At 39.6% G+C, this 18,266-nt stretch overlaps 1 protein-coding gene across 1 annotated transcript in view; it reads right to left on the bottom strand.

Moving 5' to 3' along the window:
- Positions 1–454: 454 nt before the first annotated feature.
- ABCA1 (ATP binding cassette subfamily A member 1) overlaps positions 455–18,266 on the bottom strand; it is a 132,343-nt gene continuing 114,531 nt past the window's right edge. Inside the window, exons 36-50 of the mRNA XM_042453684.1 lie at positions 17,640–17,809; positions 16,995–17,172; positions 16,250–16,365; positions 16,015–16,159; positions 15,336–15,459; positions 14,399–14,528; positions 12,886–13,006; positions 11,850–11,912; positions 10,535–10,641; positions 9,732–9,873; positions 8,708–8,842; positions 7,024–7,127; positions 5,882–5,974; positions 4,900–5,143; positions 455–2,900 (exon numbers count right to left, since the gene is read on the bottom strand). Coding sequence (XP_042309618.1) covers positions 2,760–2,900; positions 4,900–5,143; positions 5,882–5,974; positions 7,024–7,127; positions 8,708–8,842; positions 9,732–9,873; positions 10,535–10,641; positions 11,850–11,912; positions 12,886–13,006; positions 14,399–14,528; positions 15,336–15,459; positions 16,015–16,159; positions 16,250–16,365; positions 16,995–17,172; positions 17,640–17,809 — 2,013 coding nt within the window. The 3' untranslated portion in view covers positions 455–2,759. The remainder of the gene's footprint in view (positions 2,901–4,899; positions 5,144–5,881; positions 5,975–7,023; positions 7,128–8,707; positions 8,843–9,731; positions 9,874–10,534; positions 10,642–11,849; positions 11,913–12,885; positions 13,007–14,398; positions 14,529–15,335; positions 15,460–16,014; positions 16,160–16,249; positions 16,366–16,994; positions 17,173–17,639; positions 17,810–18,266) is intronic.

Below are 18,266 nucleotides of genomic sequence, written 5' to 3'. Positions count from 1 at the left end.
CGTGTGTGTGTGTGTCAAAGTCGCCTGTCAACTTATGGTGACCTCATGAATTTTATGGGTTTTCTTAAGCAAGGAATATTCAGAGGTGGTTTTGCTAGTTCCTTCCTCTGAAAGAGTTTCTCATACATGTGCTAATCAGACATTGCTTAGCTTCCAAGATCAGATGGGATCTGGTGCCTTTGAGGTATTTAGGCTAAAGGTTGGCTAAGATTAAACTAAAGGCTTTTAAAGACTTGGTTGAGATCCTACAGTACATTGGGTTTCTGTAGCTTAAATCTCTGCATGGGTGTAAGACACTGACATGATTCAAGCGTGTACCACCGACCTGTAGACATGGAAATAGTTTCTAACTTGGTAATAGATTTATATAGCAGTCTTAAATGCATAACCATTTGTAGACCAGCAACACTTTATTTTTTTCTTTACTTGATACAAGGCAATTAACAAATGCCTATTAATATTTCACAAATAGTTTATTAGCAATACAAATATATATTTGTTTTTCATGAAAATGTCCATTGAAAGATTTTTAACTTAAAAAAAATTGTGTGTGTGAAACTGCTCCAGATTTTGCAAAGTTAACAAGCTACTCCAGTGCAAAAATAGATCCCATTACAGCTAGCATAAAGTGCTTGGAATGAAGGATCAATCATTTTAAAGGGAGGGAAGACAGTAATGGGTAGAACGAAGAGTATGGTAACACAGGCTTTCCATTAAGTATTCTATAGAAAAAGTATTTATAGGAAAAGAGCCTCTACAGCAATAAAAATGCTGTACAAGGCTGCAGCAACCTCACCCCATATGTACTAAAGTGGTAAATGTTCTCAACACAGTTCCATAATCAGTGGTTTTTATCTTACCATACTTAAAGCACTGAAGATAATTTTGGCTAACCCATGTCCAACACATAAGAAACCCTGTATAAAGTGGCATTACAAATTTTGAGGAAACTGTTGTATATATACAGCACTAGTGTTCAGTGTGGGATCGGATGGACTGGATTCCCAGTCCAACTGAGAAGCTTTTCTAAGAGCCATTATTTCAAACGAAAAAGTCAAACATGAATTTAAATCTTTCCCACAGAAAAAGGTGGGAACTTGAACTCAACCCTCTATATTGGGTAGGTAAATTCTAGGCCTGGAACACACACCCTGGCCTTTTTTTCCTTTTTCTTTTTGCAGCCTATTCCTGCCCTACTAATCCTTCTCAGGATTGTTCCTGGTTTGGGGGAGAGACGTCACAAATTGAGTCCTTGCTGAAGTTGCTGACAAAAAGCCTTCTGTTGCTGTTAAGGTACTCATCGAATGCCACAAAGAGGCACATTCAGAGCCCTAATTTCTCCCAGCTTTGGTTAACTATTTGTGCGTAGTTTTAAAGAGGGCTCTGTTCCCCAAGTAAGAAATTATTTTGCAAGTGATATTTTTAAATTAATGCATTCTGTTAATCTCTTTCCTGGGCTGCCCATCTTGACTTCTGACTCTTGAATGTTTCCCTGCAATCTCCTCTCGAAGTAGAAGAGAGAGCAAGGGGAGTGATGCACAATAAGTGAGAGGACAGGTCTGTAAAAAGAATGGGAGTGGGAGGAGATTTATCTCCGTCTTCAGTTACAGGCTTAAAGGATAGCATCTGCCATGCAAGGTAAGAGGTGGACATCTTATGATTTGGCAACTTGGGTTGGAAAACTACACTGTGAAGTTCACATTCACTGAAAAGGGGGTAGTGATGATTGCAAGATCATAAAAAACCTAAGTTACACAAATGATACTAAGTACATCTAGATCTTTAGTGTAATCAGAGTGGCAACTTAGACATGATATGAAAAGTGATTGTTAGAAAGGTGGGGATGCTGAAATAAGTCAACAGGTCCAGATCACCACATACACATTGCTGATTCACATCTAGAAGTAATACTGTTGCAAACAAAAAAGACCTAGCTAAAATGAGTCTTAAGTAACAAAAACTGAAAACAGTGACAGCTTCACAAAAAGCATCATGTAGAAATAAGCAAATTGGCCACTGTACTGTTGGGACAGAAATCCTCCCAAATGTTTGTATGGCTGATGGTTGATTCTGCTACACCACCCTAAGAAACACTGAGTTAAGTGAATATATGTTTTGAGAGGATGTGCCTCCTGGCCCTCCGTTAAAACCGCCAATGGTCTTAATACATGTCCCCTTCAGCTTGCGTACGTTAACCAGGCCAACAGCTAACACTTAAATAAGGCTGCACAGCGATGCACTGTGTGATGGTTGCTTGATACTGGTTATATTGGTGCATTCATTGCCAGCAATGGATATAGCACTCAGACAACCCCACTCATCCCATGGAAGGGCTGTGCACACCTTAACATGGCAAATAAATAATCACTGGCCAAGAATCTGCTCAAATCTTGTCACATGACCTCTAACCAAAAACAGGTAAGTAGAAACAAGTGGAAGTACGGCAGAAGGACCACATAACAGTATGTGCCACCATACTAGAATTTCACAGAGTTATAATGTAAGAACAACTAGATTCAAGTCTTTCACTAGAGAACAGTACAACAAGGCAACATCTTCGAGAGGCACTGCCTCTGTAATGGAATTTTGTTTTCTTTGCATTGAATTGCATTGCATTGAATTGTAGAACATCCAGTTTATTCTCTTCCTCTCTGTATCCTCTGTCTCTTTGCTCTTGGGAAGAACCCCCTATGCCACAGAATGGATGAATGTCTCCCTTCTGTTCAGTATTGATGTAGCACCTTTCTCAATATGGTTGCTCATACATAGCTTTCTTTCACCTTCTCATCTTGCAAAAAGGAAGTCAGCATTGCAACATCTACAACAGTCTGGTTTTTGTGCAATGACAAGTCCTTTGTGTGGTCGTCATCACTTTGGTCCTTTGCAAAGTTTACAAATACCTGAGAAAGAGAGCAAGGGGAAGAAGGAGACAATGAGTTAACAGTCTAATAATAATATTCATCTTCAGTTTAGTTGTTGGACCAGAGCAGCTGAGAACAAATATGCAAAAGAAGAACAATTACAACCAGCTGCAGAACAAAAAAAGTCAACTCAAAACAGCAGTGGTGTAAAACATGAAACTCAATAGAACAAGCGGCAGTTACTGTATATATTCTACTATAGGTCGACATCATGTATATAGGTCAAGGGCAAGCTTGGGAGCCAAAATTATGGCTTTTGATATGAAAAGTTGAGGGTAAACTTAGTGGCATATAACAAAGGATGTAAAGGACGAAGCAAAGGAAAACGACACCAAAGAACTTGGAAAATTCCATCAGGCATTACTCTGCTCACCTGAAAGACTAGCGCTTCTTTTAGGTGCTCCACGGACAGACTACACTCTTGCATTTCACAACTCTACCCAGAGAAGGGGATGGTTTCATTTTTGGTAACGGTTAATGTATAGTGTTACATTGACCATGAACAAGTTGGCCCAACTTTTTTGAGTCAATTTTTTTTTTACTAAAATTTCTGGACTTATGAGCATATTCAGTAACCACCCTGCACTGAAAATGCCTTCAGATACAGGAATAACTACAGTTTCTGGCTGAAGACACTTGGTGGAAGGGGCATGGATGATGGATGTCAATTAAGAGGACAGCCCAGAATTGCAACAGCATCGCCAAGAAAACCGTTTCCCACCTTTTGAGTTTCATTTCTGAACACCTCTCTTTTGAAAGACAATTCATTGTAAGTCAAAACACCAGTTACTGTTAATAAATATTGCAATACAGTAACGTATTTGGTCATGGTAATGATAGTGACAGTTGACTGATATGCTCAAATGTAGCATTCTTCATTCTAGGGCTCTGCAGTTGCTTTCAGCTACAATGCATATCAGCCCCAGTCAGCATAGGGACTGAAGGCCAAAATGGTTGGAGAGTCTCCACAAGGTAGGGCAGACATACGGGCCCCTGGAGAGAGACAGGGCAAACAGAAAGGCGAAAGGAAAGAAGACCTCAGTGGCCTATGGAAAGCAGCAGGAGAAAAGCAAAATTGGCCCAAAACAGATGAGTAGACGGAGTGGCTTCCAGCCACTTTGGGGACATGGTGTTTACACAACGCACATTACAGGAGCACCCAGAAGCTGCCCTGGGGCCACCTAAGGCAGCCCCAACCAGCCCCAAATGGAGCTGATCTTTTCTCCTCCTATTTGGGGCTGCAGCAATAGGTGCCCCGAGGCACTGTGGCACCAGGACGACTGGGATATTGCCCATCTGCTTTGGCCCATTGACTGGACAAAAGAGAAGTCAGAAGGATAATTTAGGAAGAGAATTTGTGTAGGAGAAAAGCTAGTAGGAGTAAAAAGGAGGAGAGCTCTAAGTGATCAGAAAACTACTAAGACAGACTGAAGTTTGATCACTGATCAAAAAACTAACTAGATCTTTGCTTGCAGTCTTCTAGCTAAATTGAAGAGCCAGGCCCAATTAATTAAAGCATGTGCTGATTTCTCCTCATCATTTGATTACTGTCCTTTAAAGCATTTACAGCTGAACACTGAAATGATGTCAGAATGACTGGCATTCGATCAAACACTTCACACCCATCCTACTCAGAACTGTAGTTGCCAGACCATTGGGGAGATAGCACCGCACTTTCCATTCCTTCTGTCAGCTGCAGCCTTCGGTTGATCGTAAATATGGAAAACGAGCACTGACTCATGAGGAATGGGCACTTTTGATGGCAATGCAACAACAAACAATTTGTCCTCCAGTTTTTACTACTGTCGGCTTGTTAAAGTCAGATGCTGGTAGTTAAATGGGGTAAGTTATCATACAAGATGGCTGAATGAGCTATACACATATAATTCTATGCAAAAAGAACAACAGAGGCACCTTTGGAGTTTTGTAATTGATCCAATATAAATTTTGCTTTTGGGATGAAGTGCTATAAACTTACTTGGTCAAGTGTGGTCTGGGAAACGGAGTAATCTTCTATGTGGAGTCTTTTCTTGTTCTGGGAGAGGATGCTAAATATTCTAGCCAGAGAAGATGGAGAGGACGGGAGTTGATACTGCAGCATGTTGCGATGCTTCTCCTTTAGCACACTGCCTGGAAAGGCCAGCGCAAAGAAGTCTTGAACAGGTTTCAGGTTAGGGTTTGCCCCAGCTATTCGCACTATTATTGTGTAGCCATCTCCAAATCTGAAAAACAGGAAGGAAAGTGTGTATCTTTCAATGAAGCAGCCTGCAAAATATGGAACACTTATTTTCCTTCAGCTGAAAAAAAAGATGAGATGTTTGGTAAAAGCTAACCCAACCAGGGCTAAATTATGATAATAAAAACAAAATAGATTAGAGCTGCCCTTTCCTTTTAACTGTTTTTGTTTATTACATTGTAAGGTAGTTAACATTTCAGTATCTCAGTGTGCAAAATCTAAATAATTTTAATCAATTAACTACTTAAACTAGAGTTGGGTAAATGTATATGTGCATGTACTCTATTGATTTTTAGTAGACGATGGAAATGTTTCCATTACTTCTTTGATTATGAAAAAAGAGATCAGAGTATCCACCTGTATGGGGGTGAGGACACTGTCCTCTCAGTAAGATTTCTGCTTCTCCAAATTAAATTTTCCTTCTCACTCCAAATTTCTAGGATTGTAATAACTTAAAACTTCTACTGAGTCTTTAGAAATAGAGTTTAGACATTAAAAGGAAAGGGAGAAAGTTACCAAGGAAATGCGAACAGAACAAATATGAGAGTTCTAGGTGTGAACGGTTTTCAGTGTCTCATTCTCTGCAATGCTAGCGAGTGAAAGTAACTTTGGAGTGGCAGAATTCTTTTTGGAGGGAGGCAATGTCCTCATTTACTACACACGCACACACACTTTTGTCCCCCTGCACATATGCATAAAGGGAGCAGGCATAAAGTAGCCTTACCTGTTCTTTAGGTGCTGGACACTGCCAAGGCATCTGAATCGTCCATTGACCATGATTGCCATTCGAGTACACAGAGCCTCACATTCTTCCATGCTGTAGGATACAAACAAAAATGAAGTGAGTACCTTAAGAAACTTAAGTAATTTTCTAATCTCAAGTTCTGTTTGTCTTCTTCAAACAAAAGGATGGCCTTCATACACAGACTTTAGAACCTTTTAGAAAGGAGGCTACCTCATGACATGAGTGCACTAGTCCTTCAACCTCAATACTGCCTGTTTTGAATGGCAATCACGCTATAAGGAAGCCTTTCTCCAATCCAGATCCCTTGATGTAACTCTTACAATTGGGCCTTGTTGGCTGGGTGTAATGTGTGTCGTACTCCAATACATATGGAGGACACCTGTTTGGAAAAAAATGGCTTTAAGGGCTAGACCGAAAGTGTTTCCCAGCCTTGCCATGTGGGATAAGAAGATCTCAAGAACAGAATCTGCCATATATACAAAGCTTATGTTCTGCCAGTTAAAGGTGAGCCCTTGCTACTTTAGTGTTACTACAAGAAATAAGTAAAATTTAAGTGACTACACCATTGTTGTAATATTCTTCTAAGTTTTGTTTTATGTACTTTAGTTGTGTTATGTGTGTGTACATGCATGGCCTTACATCTCACACTTCTGTGTATTTTATACTAAGCATATTCAAGCCTAAGTTAAATGCAAAACCTGATATTTTTTAATAAGGATCACTGGAGATCAGTGCTACTTCAAATATGGTGTAGTGGTTTGAGCATTGGACTATGGCTCTGGAAAGCAGAGTTCAAATCCCTGCTTGGCCATGAAAACCCACTGGGCGACCATGGGTAGGTCACAAGTCTCTCAGACTCAAAGCATGGCAACGGCAAACCCCCTCTGAAGAAACATGCCAAGAAAACCCTGTGATAACATTCGTCTTAGCATCACCGTAAGTGGGAAATTACTTAAAGGCAAATAACACACACACACACTACTTCAAATGTTTGCTTTTTAAAACTAGATCAAGGACCTTTGGTTTTGGACATTATAATTTATAAAGGAGAAAAAATGATGAGTTGGAAGTCAAGGATTAACTCTAACACAGAAAAGTGCTTAAGAATCCATTCTACATACCTGTGAGATGTAAGAACCACAGACCTTCCCTCCTTGATGACACTCAAGGCACAGTTCCACAGGAAACGGCGCGCCTTGGGGTCCATTCCTGTGGTTGGCTCATCCTGCAATTTACAAAGAAAAAAGCACTGATTCCACCACTGCTGGCAGAGAAATTGTGACTCCTAATGCCACCTGTGATACATTGGCCAGAAGTGGCAATGAAAGCAGGTATCTTTGGATATTAAGAGTGCTTTCAGAGAATTCCTAAAGGTACCTGTCAAAAGATGCTGTGAGTGTATTCTTTAACAAATACAGAGAGAAGACATAGAAGGGTTCAACAAGGAAGATGGTTCTGCCAGTAAAATTCCACTAAGAGGTGTGTGCTTCAAAGCACCCTAAGAGTCATATTGAATATTAATGGACAGAGGATGGAGACATTTGTACTGACACATTTCAGAGTTCAGTTACATTTTGCATTTTTAAATGTTTTACCATATCGGTGTGGGGAAAATGTGCCTTGCAGGTCATTTGTGGTTCCCAGGGCCATTTTTAAAAAATCATCTCCACTTTCCTGCCCCCACCGTTTCCCCCGCAAAATATTTTAAAACTTAAAGACCTCCCCATAACTCCAATGGGGCAATTTTGCTATGTTCTGAAATTCTGCTGGGCTGTTTCAGACCCAGAAGAGTTCTTTATTTCACCAAGAAGTTGAACCAAAAGCACAGGGATATAATATAATATAATATGTGAAATTGCTTTCCATATCCCCCAGGGGTATGTTCAAAATAGCTTTAAAGAAATAAATTCCAAGATAAGTGGCAGAGTAGAGGTGGAGGAAGGTGTGCCCCTACATCCTGCACTTTAGTTGTGTTACATGTGCATGCATCTCACATTTCTGTGTATTATATATTTTCTCACCCTTGTGAGAAAGCTTCTCCACGTTTAGCAAGGCAACAATATATTTATAGCATTGCGATCTCTCCTTCATGTGCTAGCTTCTAGAAGCATTTTAATGAGTAGTATAGAAGAGCACTCAAAAATATCATATGTCAGAGTGGAGTACAGTACAGAACTCTTCCTCCTCTGTCTATCACCCGAGCCTATGCTATGTTTAGAACAGCTCTAATCAGTAGCAGATTAAAAGCAACATATTTTGAGGTCAAAGTGGTGGATCTGTACAATGAATATTAACATAGCTAAAGCCTCTGAGTATGTACAATGAGACATGGAATCTGGTCCTTTGTACTCGTGTACAAAGGAAAGATATATCTCAATTGGCTGTTTTCCAAATCAAATGGATCATTTCATCACTTCAGATTTTAGAAAAACAAAACTGCAGTTTTATTAGAATGATCAAAGAAGGATTGTCTCTGCTTTGATGTTTGAGTTGTGTAATGCCCTCCTTTTGGAAGTCTGACTGATACAAATGCTGGTCTAATTTCTGCATCAGGTTAACATTTCACTATTCGCCCAAACTTTGGTGAAGCTTTGCCCTGTGACCATGGTTTGGCTCTGATCCTATTGGGCCTTGGATGCCAATACCCTGTTTTATCCTGCTTTTTCCAGATTATGTTAGATTTGTTTTAAGTTGTTTCAGAACTGCTTGTCTATCTGTAAAAAGGAGGAACTGAGGAGCAGGAGAAAAAAAGGAATGTGGCAGCACCTTTAAGGCTGCATCTACTGTAGAATCACTCATACTTACCAGAAATACCACAGGAGGCCCCCCAATGAGGGCCATTGCAGTGGAGAGTTTGCGCTTGTTTCCACCGCTGTAGGTGCCTGCATATTTCTCTGAATACTTTACGAGGCCCAGTTTACGAACAGCCCATTCACCAACCTGCAAGAAAGGTAGGCGGCATGAGTAGAGAAGCTTAGCCTCCACAAAATGTTTCTGTTCATGTGGATGCTTACCACCACCACCCCCTGCTAATTTTAATCATTCTGTTATACAGGGTGAGTCTGCCTTATACAAAATGCTTGTGATGATAAGTTATATAATAATATAATAATATTTATTTATAAATGTTTTGGATTTCAGATTTTATTCAGATTTTGGAATATTTGAAAATACTGTACATAATTAAATATCTTGGAGATGAGATGCAAATCTAAACATATAATCCATTTATGTTTCATATATTTATGCACATAGCCTGAAGGTAATTTTAAATATATTTTTAATTTTGTACATGAAACAAAGTTTGTGCACACTGAACCACCAAAAAGCAAAGGTGTCACTATCTCAGCCATCTATGTGGACAATTTTGGATTTTGGAATTCCAGATTAGGGAGACTTAACTTGTATGCCCCAAGCCATTCAGCATTCATGTATTGATGCAAGATATTAAATTGATATCCATTATATAGTATTTTGATATGGTGTATTACTTTGGTGCTATGCTGTATATGTTTTAGCAGTTGTTTTAAAATACTTATGTAAATCTACCTCAAGCATTTGGTGATATAAATGTTTAAAGTCCCACTTGGCCATGGAAACCTACTGGGTGACTCGGGCAAATCACATTCCCAGAAAAACCCATGATAGGTATGCCTTAGAATCACCATAAGTCCGAAACAACTTTAAGGCACACAACAACAACAACAACAAAATAAATAAATATCAGTGACACTGAGTTTGCAATTGTAAGCACTGGCCATGCTGTTTGTAGGATTCTGAAAACAACAGTCCAAAAATGTTCTGGTTCTACTAATTCAGGGGATTTTACCTTGCAGACTTCTTTTGCTGGAACCCCTCTTAAGAGTGCAAAGAATTCCAGGTGCTCCCTTCCTGTTAGCAGCTCATTAATGGCATCAAATTGTGGACAATATCCCATATTTTGATGGACATCTTGGATGTTAGATAAAATACTGTAAAGAGATAAAATACAGTTCTCTAAAGGTTTCCCAGTGTTGCAGCACAGGATACAGGTGAACAAACTGTTTTGGAAATATTACATGCAGACAGATATACAGTGCCCTGTGTATATTGGTTATGATCTGGAAAGCCTAATTATTAAAGAAGCGCTTAACTGACTGTGCAGCAAAACACACCACTGAGCAAACTTTGAAATGTAATTTTGGACACTTGGAAATCTACATACAACTTTTGGAAATGTATTATTCATTCCCAGTGAATGGGTATGTAGTAAAATTTCCCAGCATTTTAAAATCCCCTAGAAAATATAGGAGGTTAGTGTTAAAGGGCTAAGTCTTCACCAGTTAAATTTTCCTTTTGGATTCCATGACTAAAGAACTTGATCACTGGAAATTCTGCCCATTCCCACTTTCTTATCAACTAAAATGATTAATATTTAGCAAAATGAAATTGGATATTTCTCAAGACGTCAAACTGTGTGACCAGTATCAAATTGTGTCAGAGATACACATCCTCCATCTTAAAAGAGAAGGAATCTTAAAAGGAATCTGCCATGATCAGTAAAATTTCGTCTGCTGTGTAAATACAGAAGCAGACAGAAGGGACAACGAAAGAAACAAAATGTGTTTATATAAACTACCATTTTCTCCATACCTGTTTCCCTTCAGGAAAGCATCTCCTCCAGTAACATCAGTGTCTCCAGTCAACATCTTAAAGGTGGAGGATTTGCCAGCCCCATTCACACCCAGAAGACCAAAGCACTGCAAACATTACAAAACCAGGTCAACACATGTGCCTCCCATTCCATCCCTACACAGCAATGATGCATAAAACCAAAAGTCACTTATTTAATCTCTAAAATTCTGGGTCAATTCATGCATTAAAAATCATGACTATTGCCACTCTAGCCTTAGATGTATTCAGATGTACTTTTCTAGTGCAGCAGCTAAGAGGCTGAGCTACAAAACTGAATGTTCCTTAGGCCATGATTTGTCCTTCTGCCATAAGGTCATTAGATAGACTTGGGGCCTAGACTTAGACAAGCAACTCTCTATGAACATTGTGTGAAATATGAGCATAATACTGGCCTCTCTTACAAGTTTATTATAAGCAGGGAGAGGGAACCTCCAGCCTGGTGGCAAAATTGGACCAGCTAAGATACCCTGTATAGCCCACAAATGTTGGCTTTTCCCACTCTGCAACCAACAGAGCTTCACCAAATGATGAAATGATGCCAGGATGTGTATGGACATGTACACCCTTGTCCCTATAGGGTTGCAAGTGGGGGGAATGTAGCCCTTCATCTGACACTACTTCTCCATTCCCATTTGTAAAGATGGCAATAAAACATGTACAAACGGCTCTGAAAAACACTTAGGCAAACTATGTAAATGCTCAAGTGTTATAAATGCCAGCACCATCAAAATATTGTTAAGGTGGATTCTTAATATAGCAGGAGTGTGCAAAGTATGGCCCCAGGGCTGTAGAGTATTTGTATTCCCCTCAGGGTTCACTTGTTCCTATTCCAACATGCCCCCAAGCCCCTTTTACGGGGCTTTTTTGCCACTTCCCCTCCGGCCATCTTAGGGCTAGGAGAGGAAGATTTTTAAAACAGAAAATAGTATTTCCTGATTTTTTAAAAAGTGTTTTTCTGTGCTCAAATGGCTCAGATGCAAATATTGCAAAAATAGTTTTTTGTGGGTTTTTTGGGCTATGTGGCCATGTTCCAGAAGAGTTTCTCCCTGACGTTTCACCAGCATCTGTGGCTGGCATCTTCAGAGACTCTAGAACATGGCCACATAGCCCGAAAAACCCATAAAAAACTATGGATGCCAGCCATGAAAGCCTTTGACTTCATATTGCAAAAATGTCTCCACAAAACCTAGAGGGTCAACAACAACAACCTTCAAGTAATTATACTGGATTATATTTTACTAAAGATACAGACAAAAAGAACTGAAAACATTACCTCTCCAGGTGGAATTCCAACACAGATCCTATCTACAGCTGGCTTTCGTTTCATTCTGTATATCTGGAAAGAGGAACAGATATTTGCTCTTGTCAACAACTAATATATATAGGTTCTGTCCTTTCACATTTCTTACTAAGCAAAACAAATTAGCGACAGGACCTTTGGCTGCAATAAAGTTTCTCTAAGAGCTTCCAAATTTTTGTCCTGCTTGTAAAGTCAGTAAAAATGCACATGTGTGTATTCTTTAAGCCGTATTTAAAAAAAAACAGTGCATATGCTGAATCAATGCATGATGCCACTGCTGAACTGATTAGTTCTGCTGGTTATTCACAACTTAACTTAAATCAACTTTCTCCCTATAGTGTGAAAGTCATCAAAAAGTGCAATTTTTTATTACTATTTGGAGATTTTGAATTATTCTGCATGAAAGTAAAACAACTTTTGTTGTTGATTTATTTTAAAAAAGAAAACAATGTTTTCTGTGTAGGAAATTTGTTTTTTTAATACAAAGAATATCATGTTTCTCATGTAGAAAACAACATTCCTGCAATAAAAATGTCATTTTCTGTACAAAAACTCCACATGCTCAAACTGCAAAGATTTTTGTCATGTAAGATTTCTCTTCATCCAGGTTTTCAGGTACTTAGAAAACACCTTCTTTACCTGTTGTTCAAATATTTGTGAATATTCTTTCCATTCCTACCTGCCATTCATGCATGATTCATGACCATACACCAGGGATCAGGGCAAGCCAGGATAAATACCATCAAGAGATAAGTGTGATGGGAGCTGTAGCAAATGTCTAAACTGCAGTTCCTTCTGCATCTTGTGAATGCCTGAAAGCCCAGCAAGAGATCACTGAATGCTGGCCATTCTTCAATGGTCATTGTTAACACTACTTCCATTATTTCAACAATTCATCAGGTGAAGGTTTTAGAGCAGTAGGCTTTGGGATGAAGTCTTTACAAAGAAGCAAGAAAATTCACACTCCTATATGCATACTTTGCCCCAAGGGTGTGCTCTTTCTTCTCACCTTGGTTAGTTCTTTAATTTCTAAGATATCGCTTTGCCCACCACCACCAATGATCCTTTGCCTTTCTCTGTTCACATCCTCATCCTCTTCATTCACAGGTGGAAGCTTTGCATAGACAGGCCTGTGGAAAATTATGGAAAGCAACAAGTTAATGTTTGTGTGTTAAACACTGAACATTCGACTGATTGTCTACTAGATTCCTAAACACCCCTTCTGCAATTTACAAAAGTTGAAGCTAAGGGCCAACTCAAAACATCTTCCAGGAGTTAACATACTATATATATTGGACCACTTCACACATTCCCTAATGCAAGGATTGGAGTTATGGAACCCTTCAGATGTCCTCAGACTGTAAATCCCAACAGCTTTAGTGAACATAGCCAAGACTGAGGAATGTTGAGAGCTGCATTCCAACAACTTCTATAGGGCTGCATAATTAGAGAAATTGTGTTTTAAACACCCTGCATTAGAGCAATGGTATTTTAAGATTCTCTATCAAAAAACATGAAGTGTAGATGTAACAAATACCCACACCATACAAAATATGCTTATTAGCATACTTGTGACTGGAAGTGCAAACTCAGGACACTTTCACATGAGACACTTACCACACTGGAATTGTTGCCCAAATGCTTCAGAATCATGGATGTGGGATAGCCAGTCATACTTCTGAAGCATCATTGAGGTGTCCCGCTCTTCTCCCATTGACGAACCATTCACAAAGCAGCCATTTTTGTAATAACGGAAGTTCCTGTTATTACAGAAATGGCTGCCCTGCGAATGATTTGTCAACAGGATAAAAGCGGGACGCTCTTCAGTGATGCTTCAGAGTGTGACCGCTCCCACCTCTGTGCTTCTGAAGTGTTTGGGCAATGATTCCAGTGTGGTAAGTGCCTTGTGTGATAATCCTCATTGTAGCAAACTTGGGCTTGTGTCTATTGTGTGAAATAACTCACTGCTAAGTGGATGTGACTGATAATGAAGAGCAGACTTTAATAATGAAAAGTAGGGACAGAGGAGAAACAGAATTAATGGAGATATAGTGGAAGGAAGTGGAGAGATCAGACAGGAAGAAAAAAGAAGTTGCCTGGTAATACATCAGAAATCGGAGTCTAGCTTTATTCTAGACAGAATGTTCAATAAGTATTAGGATGAAGTTGAGAAATGAAGGGTTGACTTCAGATGCTACCACTGTTCCACTGTTTTGTCTCTTCTTTGACTTCTCATTTGGTGTGTGTGTGTGTACTTGTCCTGACTCTTCTAATCCACTTCAGGTTTTAATCCAGGTTTTAGAATAGTTATTAAAAAAGTGAAACCATTTCCAAATAGATTCAGAATCATGCATAGCATCTTTAAAGCTATGATTTATTATTATAAAATATTTATTTATTTATTTAAAGATTCAGCTCCCCACCGAAATGGGTTTCAACAGCTGCCACTACCCTTCACATGAACTCATCTCCCAAACTGCCATATATCTTTCCTAGGCCCATTGCTATGGACACTGCCTTACCTGGGTTTGATAAAGAACCTGTATTGGATGAGCACTGTGATGAGGAAGAAGACAGCACCTTCCACTGCCATAGCAAAAAGGTTTCGCCCCACAAGATCCCAGGAGAGAGGAGAGACAAAGCGATTCTCACCTAATTGGGAAAAGCAGAAGCACTCAGTCAGCTGTCAGAGAGAAAGAGAAGATCCCCAACCATAAGACTGCATGCAACAAGCTATTGCTGTTACATATTAAAGCTGATATTGAGTTTTAATATACAACAAAAGTTTATTCCAACAGAGACACAATTTAAAACTGATGACAAGCCATCATTTATCAGAGATGTTCTGGTGTTTAGTTCAAAAGTTTACCAAAGATTTAGGATCCTTTCTCATGTTACGCAAAAGAAAGGCATGTTTGCCACAAACATTTAATCCTGGCTCCCTCTATGTTTGTTCAAATTGTCTTAAATGACCACCCAAAAACTATTGTGAGTGAATTGGTATTCTTATTCTGTTCTTCCATTGCTTAAAAGAAATGCAATCGTTTTTGAAGAAAAGATTCTGGTTCCTATGCAAGTATGCTTCAAAAGCCTGCCAAAAGGTGGATGAGTAAGATCTCTAGTAGCTGAGTTTGGAAGAATGCATAGTTGTTGTTTTTTGTTTTTTTTGCACTTCCCATGACTAGCAAATCCAAAACAAAAAAAATATTAAAGATAAATGAATATACAAATGCACTCAGTGTACATAATTCTTTCAGGTTGTAGAATCCAGATTTTTTTAGTGGAAAAATTGGTTTGTTTTGGTGAAGAATTTTCATTGGCTTAGTATCAAGCCATTGTCAAATCACTTAGTGTCAAGTCACTCTGTGCTCTACCCACACTGTCTCACAGAGCTCCAGTTTCGTCTTTCTGCGTCCACACAACTAAGATCCCTTTTTGTGGGAGCTACATTTCACGTACCAAACCTTTCCAGGGCATCTGCCATAGCCTGATTTTTCACCATGTCAATTAGGCCACGACCCAGGCAGAAGTGAGGGAAAATAAGGAACACTGACTTCAGGATGTCATTGATGTTGTTCAGCTTCTAAGAACACAAAAACAGTAGCAGTCAGATGTATGGAAATTTAGGGACAGACACCAAAATGCTGGAGATCTGCATCCCAATAAACCTATCCAGAGAATTCCTCATTGCAATGATTAAAACTAGAACAATGGGACCAAGTTGCCTTCTTGTGTTCATTTCAAATATATCTTTCTATTGAGGTCTAATTTCAGAAGGGGAAAAATTTTCTGCCAAAAAAGTATTTTTCTCCACAGAATAATTCCTTGAAGAGACTACTGTGGGGAATATTTGTTTTCTCTCATAGCAGGGAGAAAATTCCTTTAGTTATTTGTCCTGACACATGAGGACAAAATAGTTAAAGATTTACATCCATAAGGATACATTAGAAAAGTGAAGCCACACAATGTAAATACATTTGATTCCTGGCCAAAATTTGGCATTTCTGTACTGAATACGAAAATACACAGAGCATTGCTCAATTTCCAGATATAACACACCTCACTCCATACTACCCCAAAAATCAAGTAAACATGGAAAGTAGTATGTTCACATTGAATGTGGCCAGTGAGAACTCACATTATTGGTGAAAAGTTCAAGGACAAAAGTGGCCACGCTCCCGTTGATACCAATGAAGAGGTTTACGCTGGTCAGAACCACGTATGCTGTACTGGGGATCTTGAAGATGAAGGATGCTGGGTACATGAGAGGAGTTATGGACCACCTGGCAAATAGAAAAGATGAAGCATTAAGAAGATTCATGCCTACATCCTGAGTGGTCTCTCAACATCTAAATCAAGAGGCTCTTTCTTACCCATAGAGTAAGAGGAGAAGAGCCAACACTGGAAGATTGGTTGAGGACACATAAGATTTCTGTTGGAAGCAGATGAAGATGATGATGACCAAAGTGGCTGGCACAACATAGTTGCACTGTAAAATGTTAAAAAAAAGGGGGGGGGGGAAGAGGGGAGTCAGAATAGCTTTGTGTTAAACAATGTAAATAATCATAGTAGTAAAATTACTTGTCCAGATATTTTGGTATTTTCAAAGCATGCAACCCTAAGTCAAGAAACATATAAAGCTGAGCTTTCCCAAGTGCAATTTCAATGTGACAAAGATAGTACAGTAGATGGAATCTTCCCCAGTTCTTGGCACAACTAGGTGAATCAATAGAAAAATGGGGCAAAGTTTAATGACCCTGAAGTGGTCACACTGCACTCTTGACTTTTGCTCCAGGGGGGTCCGTACTCCTGAGCCAACTTCTACTAATTCAGGCCTTCTGATGCAGGCCTGAATTAGATTTTCAATAAGATAGATTGTAATTGGAGGTAAAAGTTATGCACTTCAGCTACACTTATCTGTCAGGCCCATAGTAATAACCTTCAGACCGCCATGTGTTTTGGACTTCAGCAATCAAAGACCCAGCCAACATGGCCAACAGTCAAGGGTTCTGGGAGTTGGAAATCCAAAACATCTGGAGGATCAAAAGTTGAGAACCGCTGTGCTACAATAAGGGCTATTATTCTGGTCAAAATGGAGAGGGGGAGATGAAGACTTACCATATCCCATACAAAGTTAGCCAGCCAGTAGATAACTGGCTTCACGCCACTGATAAACTGCAGGTGCTTGGCCTTGCTGACTCGCTCTTGGATCAAGAAAACAACAAAGCTGGCTGGAACGAAGGACATGGCAAAGATGACGCAGATGGAGACCAAAACATCCACCGAGGTAGTCATCCTGAGCAAAAAGAAACAAGGAAAGAGTGAAAACTGGCTTTCATCTTGAAATAAGGAAATTGTTAGCTCAACTAGATGCTTGACTAGGAATATCAGTCGAGAGGCCAATTTTAATTTAAGCCCTGGCATACATCTGGGGCAGTGCAGCGTGATGGCTGGAATGTTTACCTAGTACTATGCAAACCTAGGTTCAAGTTGTCAGTGAGCCACTGGGTGACCTTGGGCCAGCTATGTCCTCTAAGCCTGACCTATCTCAAAATGCTGTGTGAGGATAAAGTGGGGGAGAAGTAGACAATCTTGAACTCATTGAAGGGATTGTAAGAAATGAATGAAACACATCTGTCTGGAGCTATAGCAGCAGAAACTGCAGACCTATCTCCCATTTGATTTCAAGAACTGCAGTTACTCTCCACTTTCCTTGTTTCATGTCATCCCACCCTCCCCACATACTACCATTACTGAACGTACAAGGCAACTTCGGAGAGCTGCTGCTTAGTGAGATTGAGCGGATGGTTGTAAGCTGTGATGCCATAGGCGCTGGGATTCTCTCCTTCTTGCAGGTTGGCACGGAGAATGGCATTGTTGATCACATTGAGGAAGGCACCCACAGCATGCCAGCCTTTGTTGTTGAACCACACCTGAAAAGGGGATATACTGGTGTGAATGGGGAAAGAGAGAAATGCCAACTACTTAGCAGGAATACTCAAACCTAAGCATCAAATTGTCTGAGATTGCCATTTCTCTTTTACCAAGCAAATTCCAAACATAAAGCAAAAGCTACTAAAATACTGATGAGTAAATGCTTCCACAAATCATTTTTCACTATCCTGACTCAGGTCTAATCTGAATGGCAGAAATAATGCAGTTTCACATTGCTTTAACCACCTTGGCTCAATGTTATGGAATTCCAGGGTTTGCAGTTTTGTGAGATATCTAGTCTTCTCTGTCAGAGAGCTCTGGTGCCACAAGAAACTACAAATCCGAGGATTCCATAGCACTGAGCCATGGCAGTTAACGTGGCGTCAAACTGAATTAATTCTGCAGTGCAGATTAATCCTCAGTTCCTCAGCTGCTATGAAGAAAAAATAATCAAAG

This window comes from Sceloporus undulatus, chromosome 2 (assembly GCF_019175285.1).
Source record: "Sceloporus undulatus isolate JIND9_A2432 ecotype Alabama chromosome 2, SceUnd_v1.1, whole genome shotgun sequence".
Taxonomy (NCBI): Eukaryota; Metazoa; Chordata; class Lepidosauria; order Squamata; family Phrynosomatidae; genus Sceloporus; species Sceloporus undulatus.
Note: the sequence above shows the minus strand (reverse complement) of the source record. Positions and strands in the feature narration are given on the sequence as shown.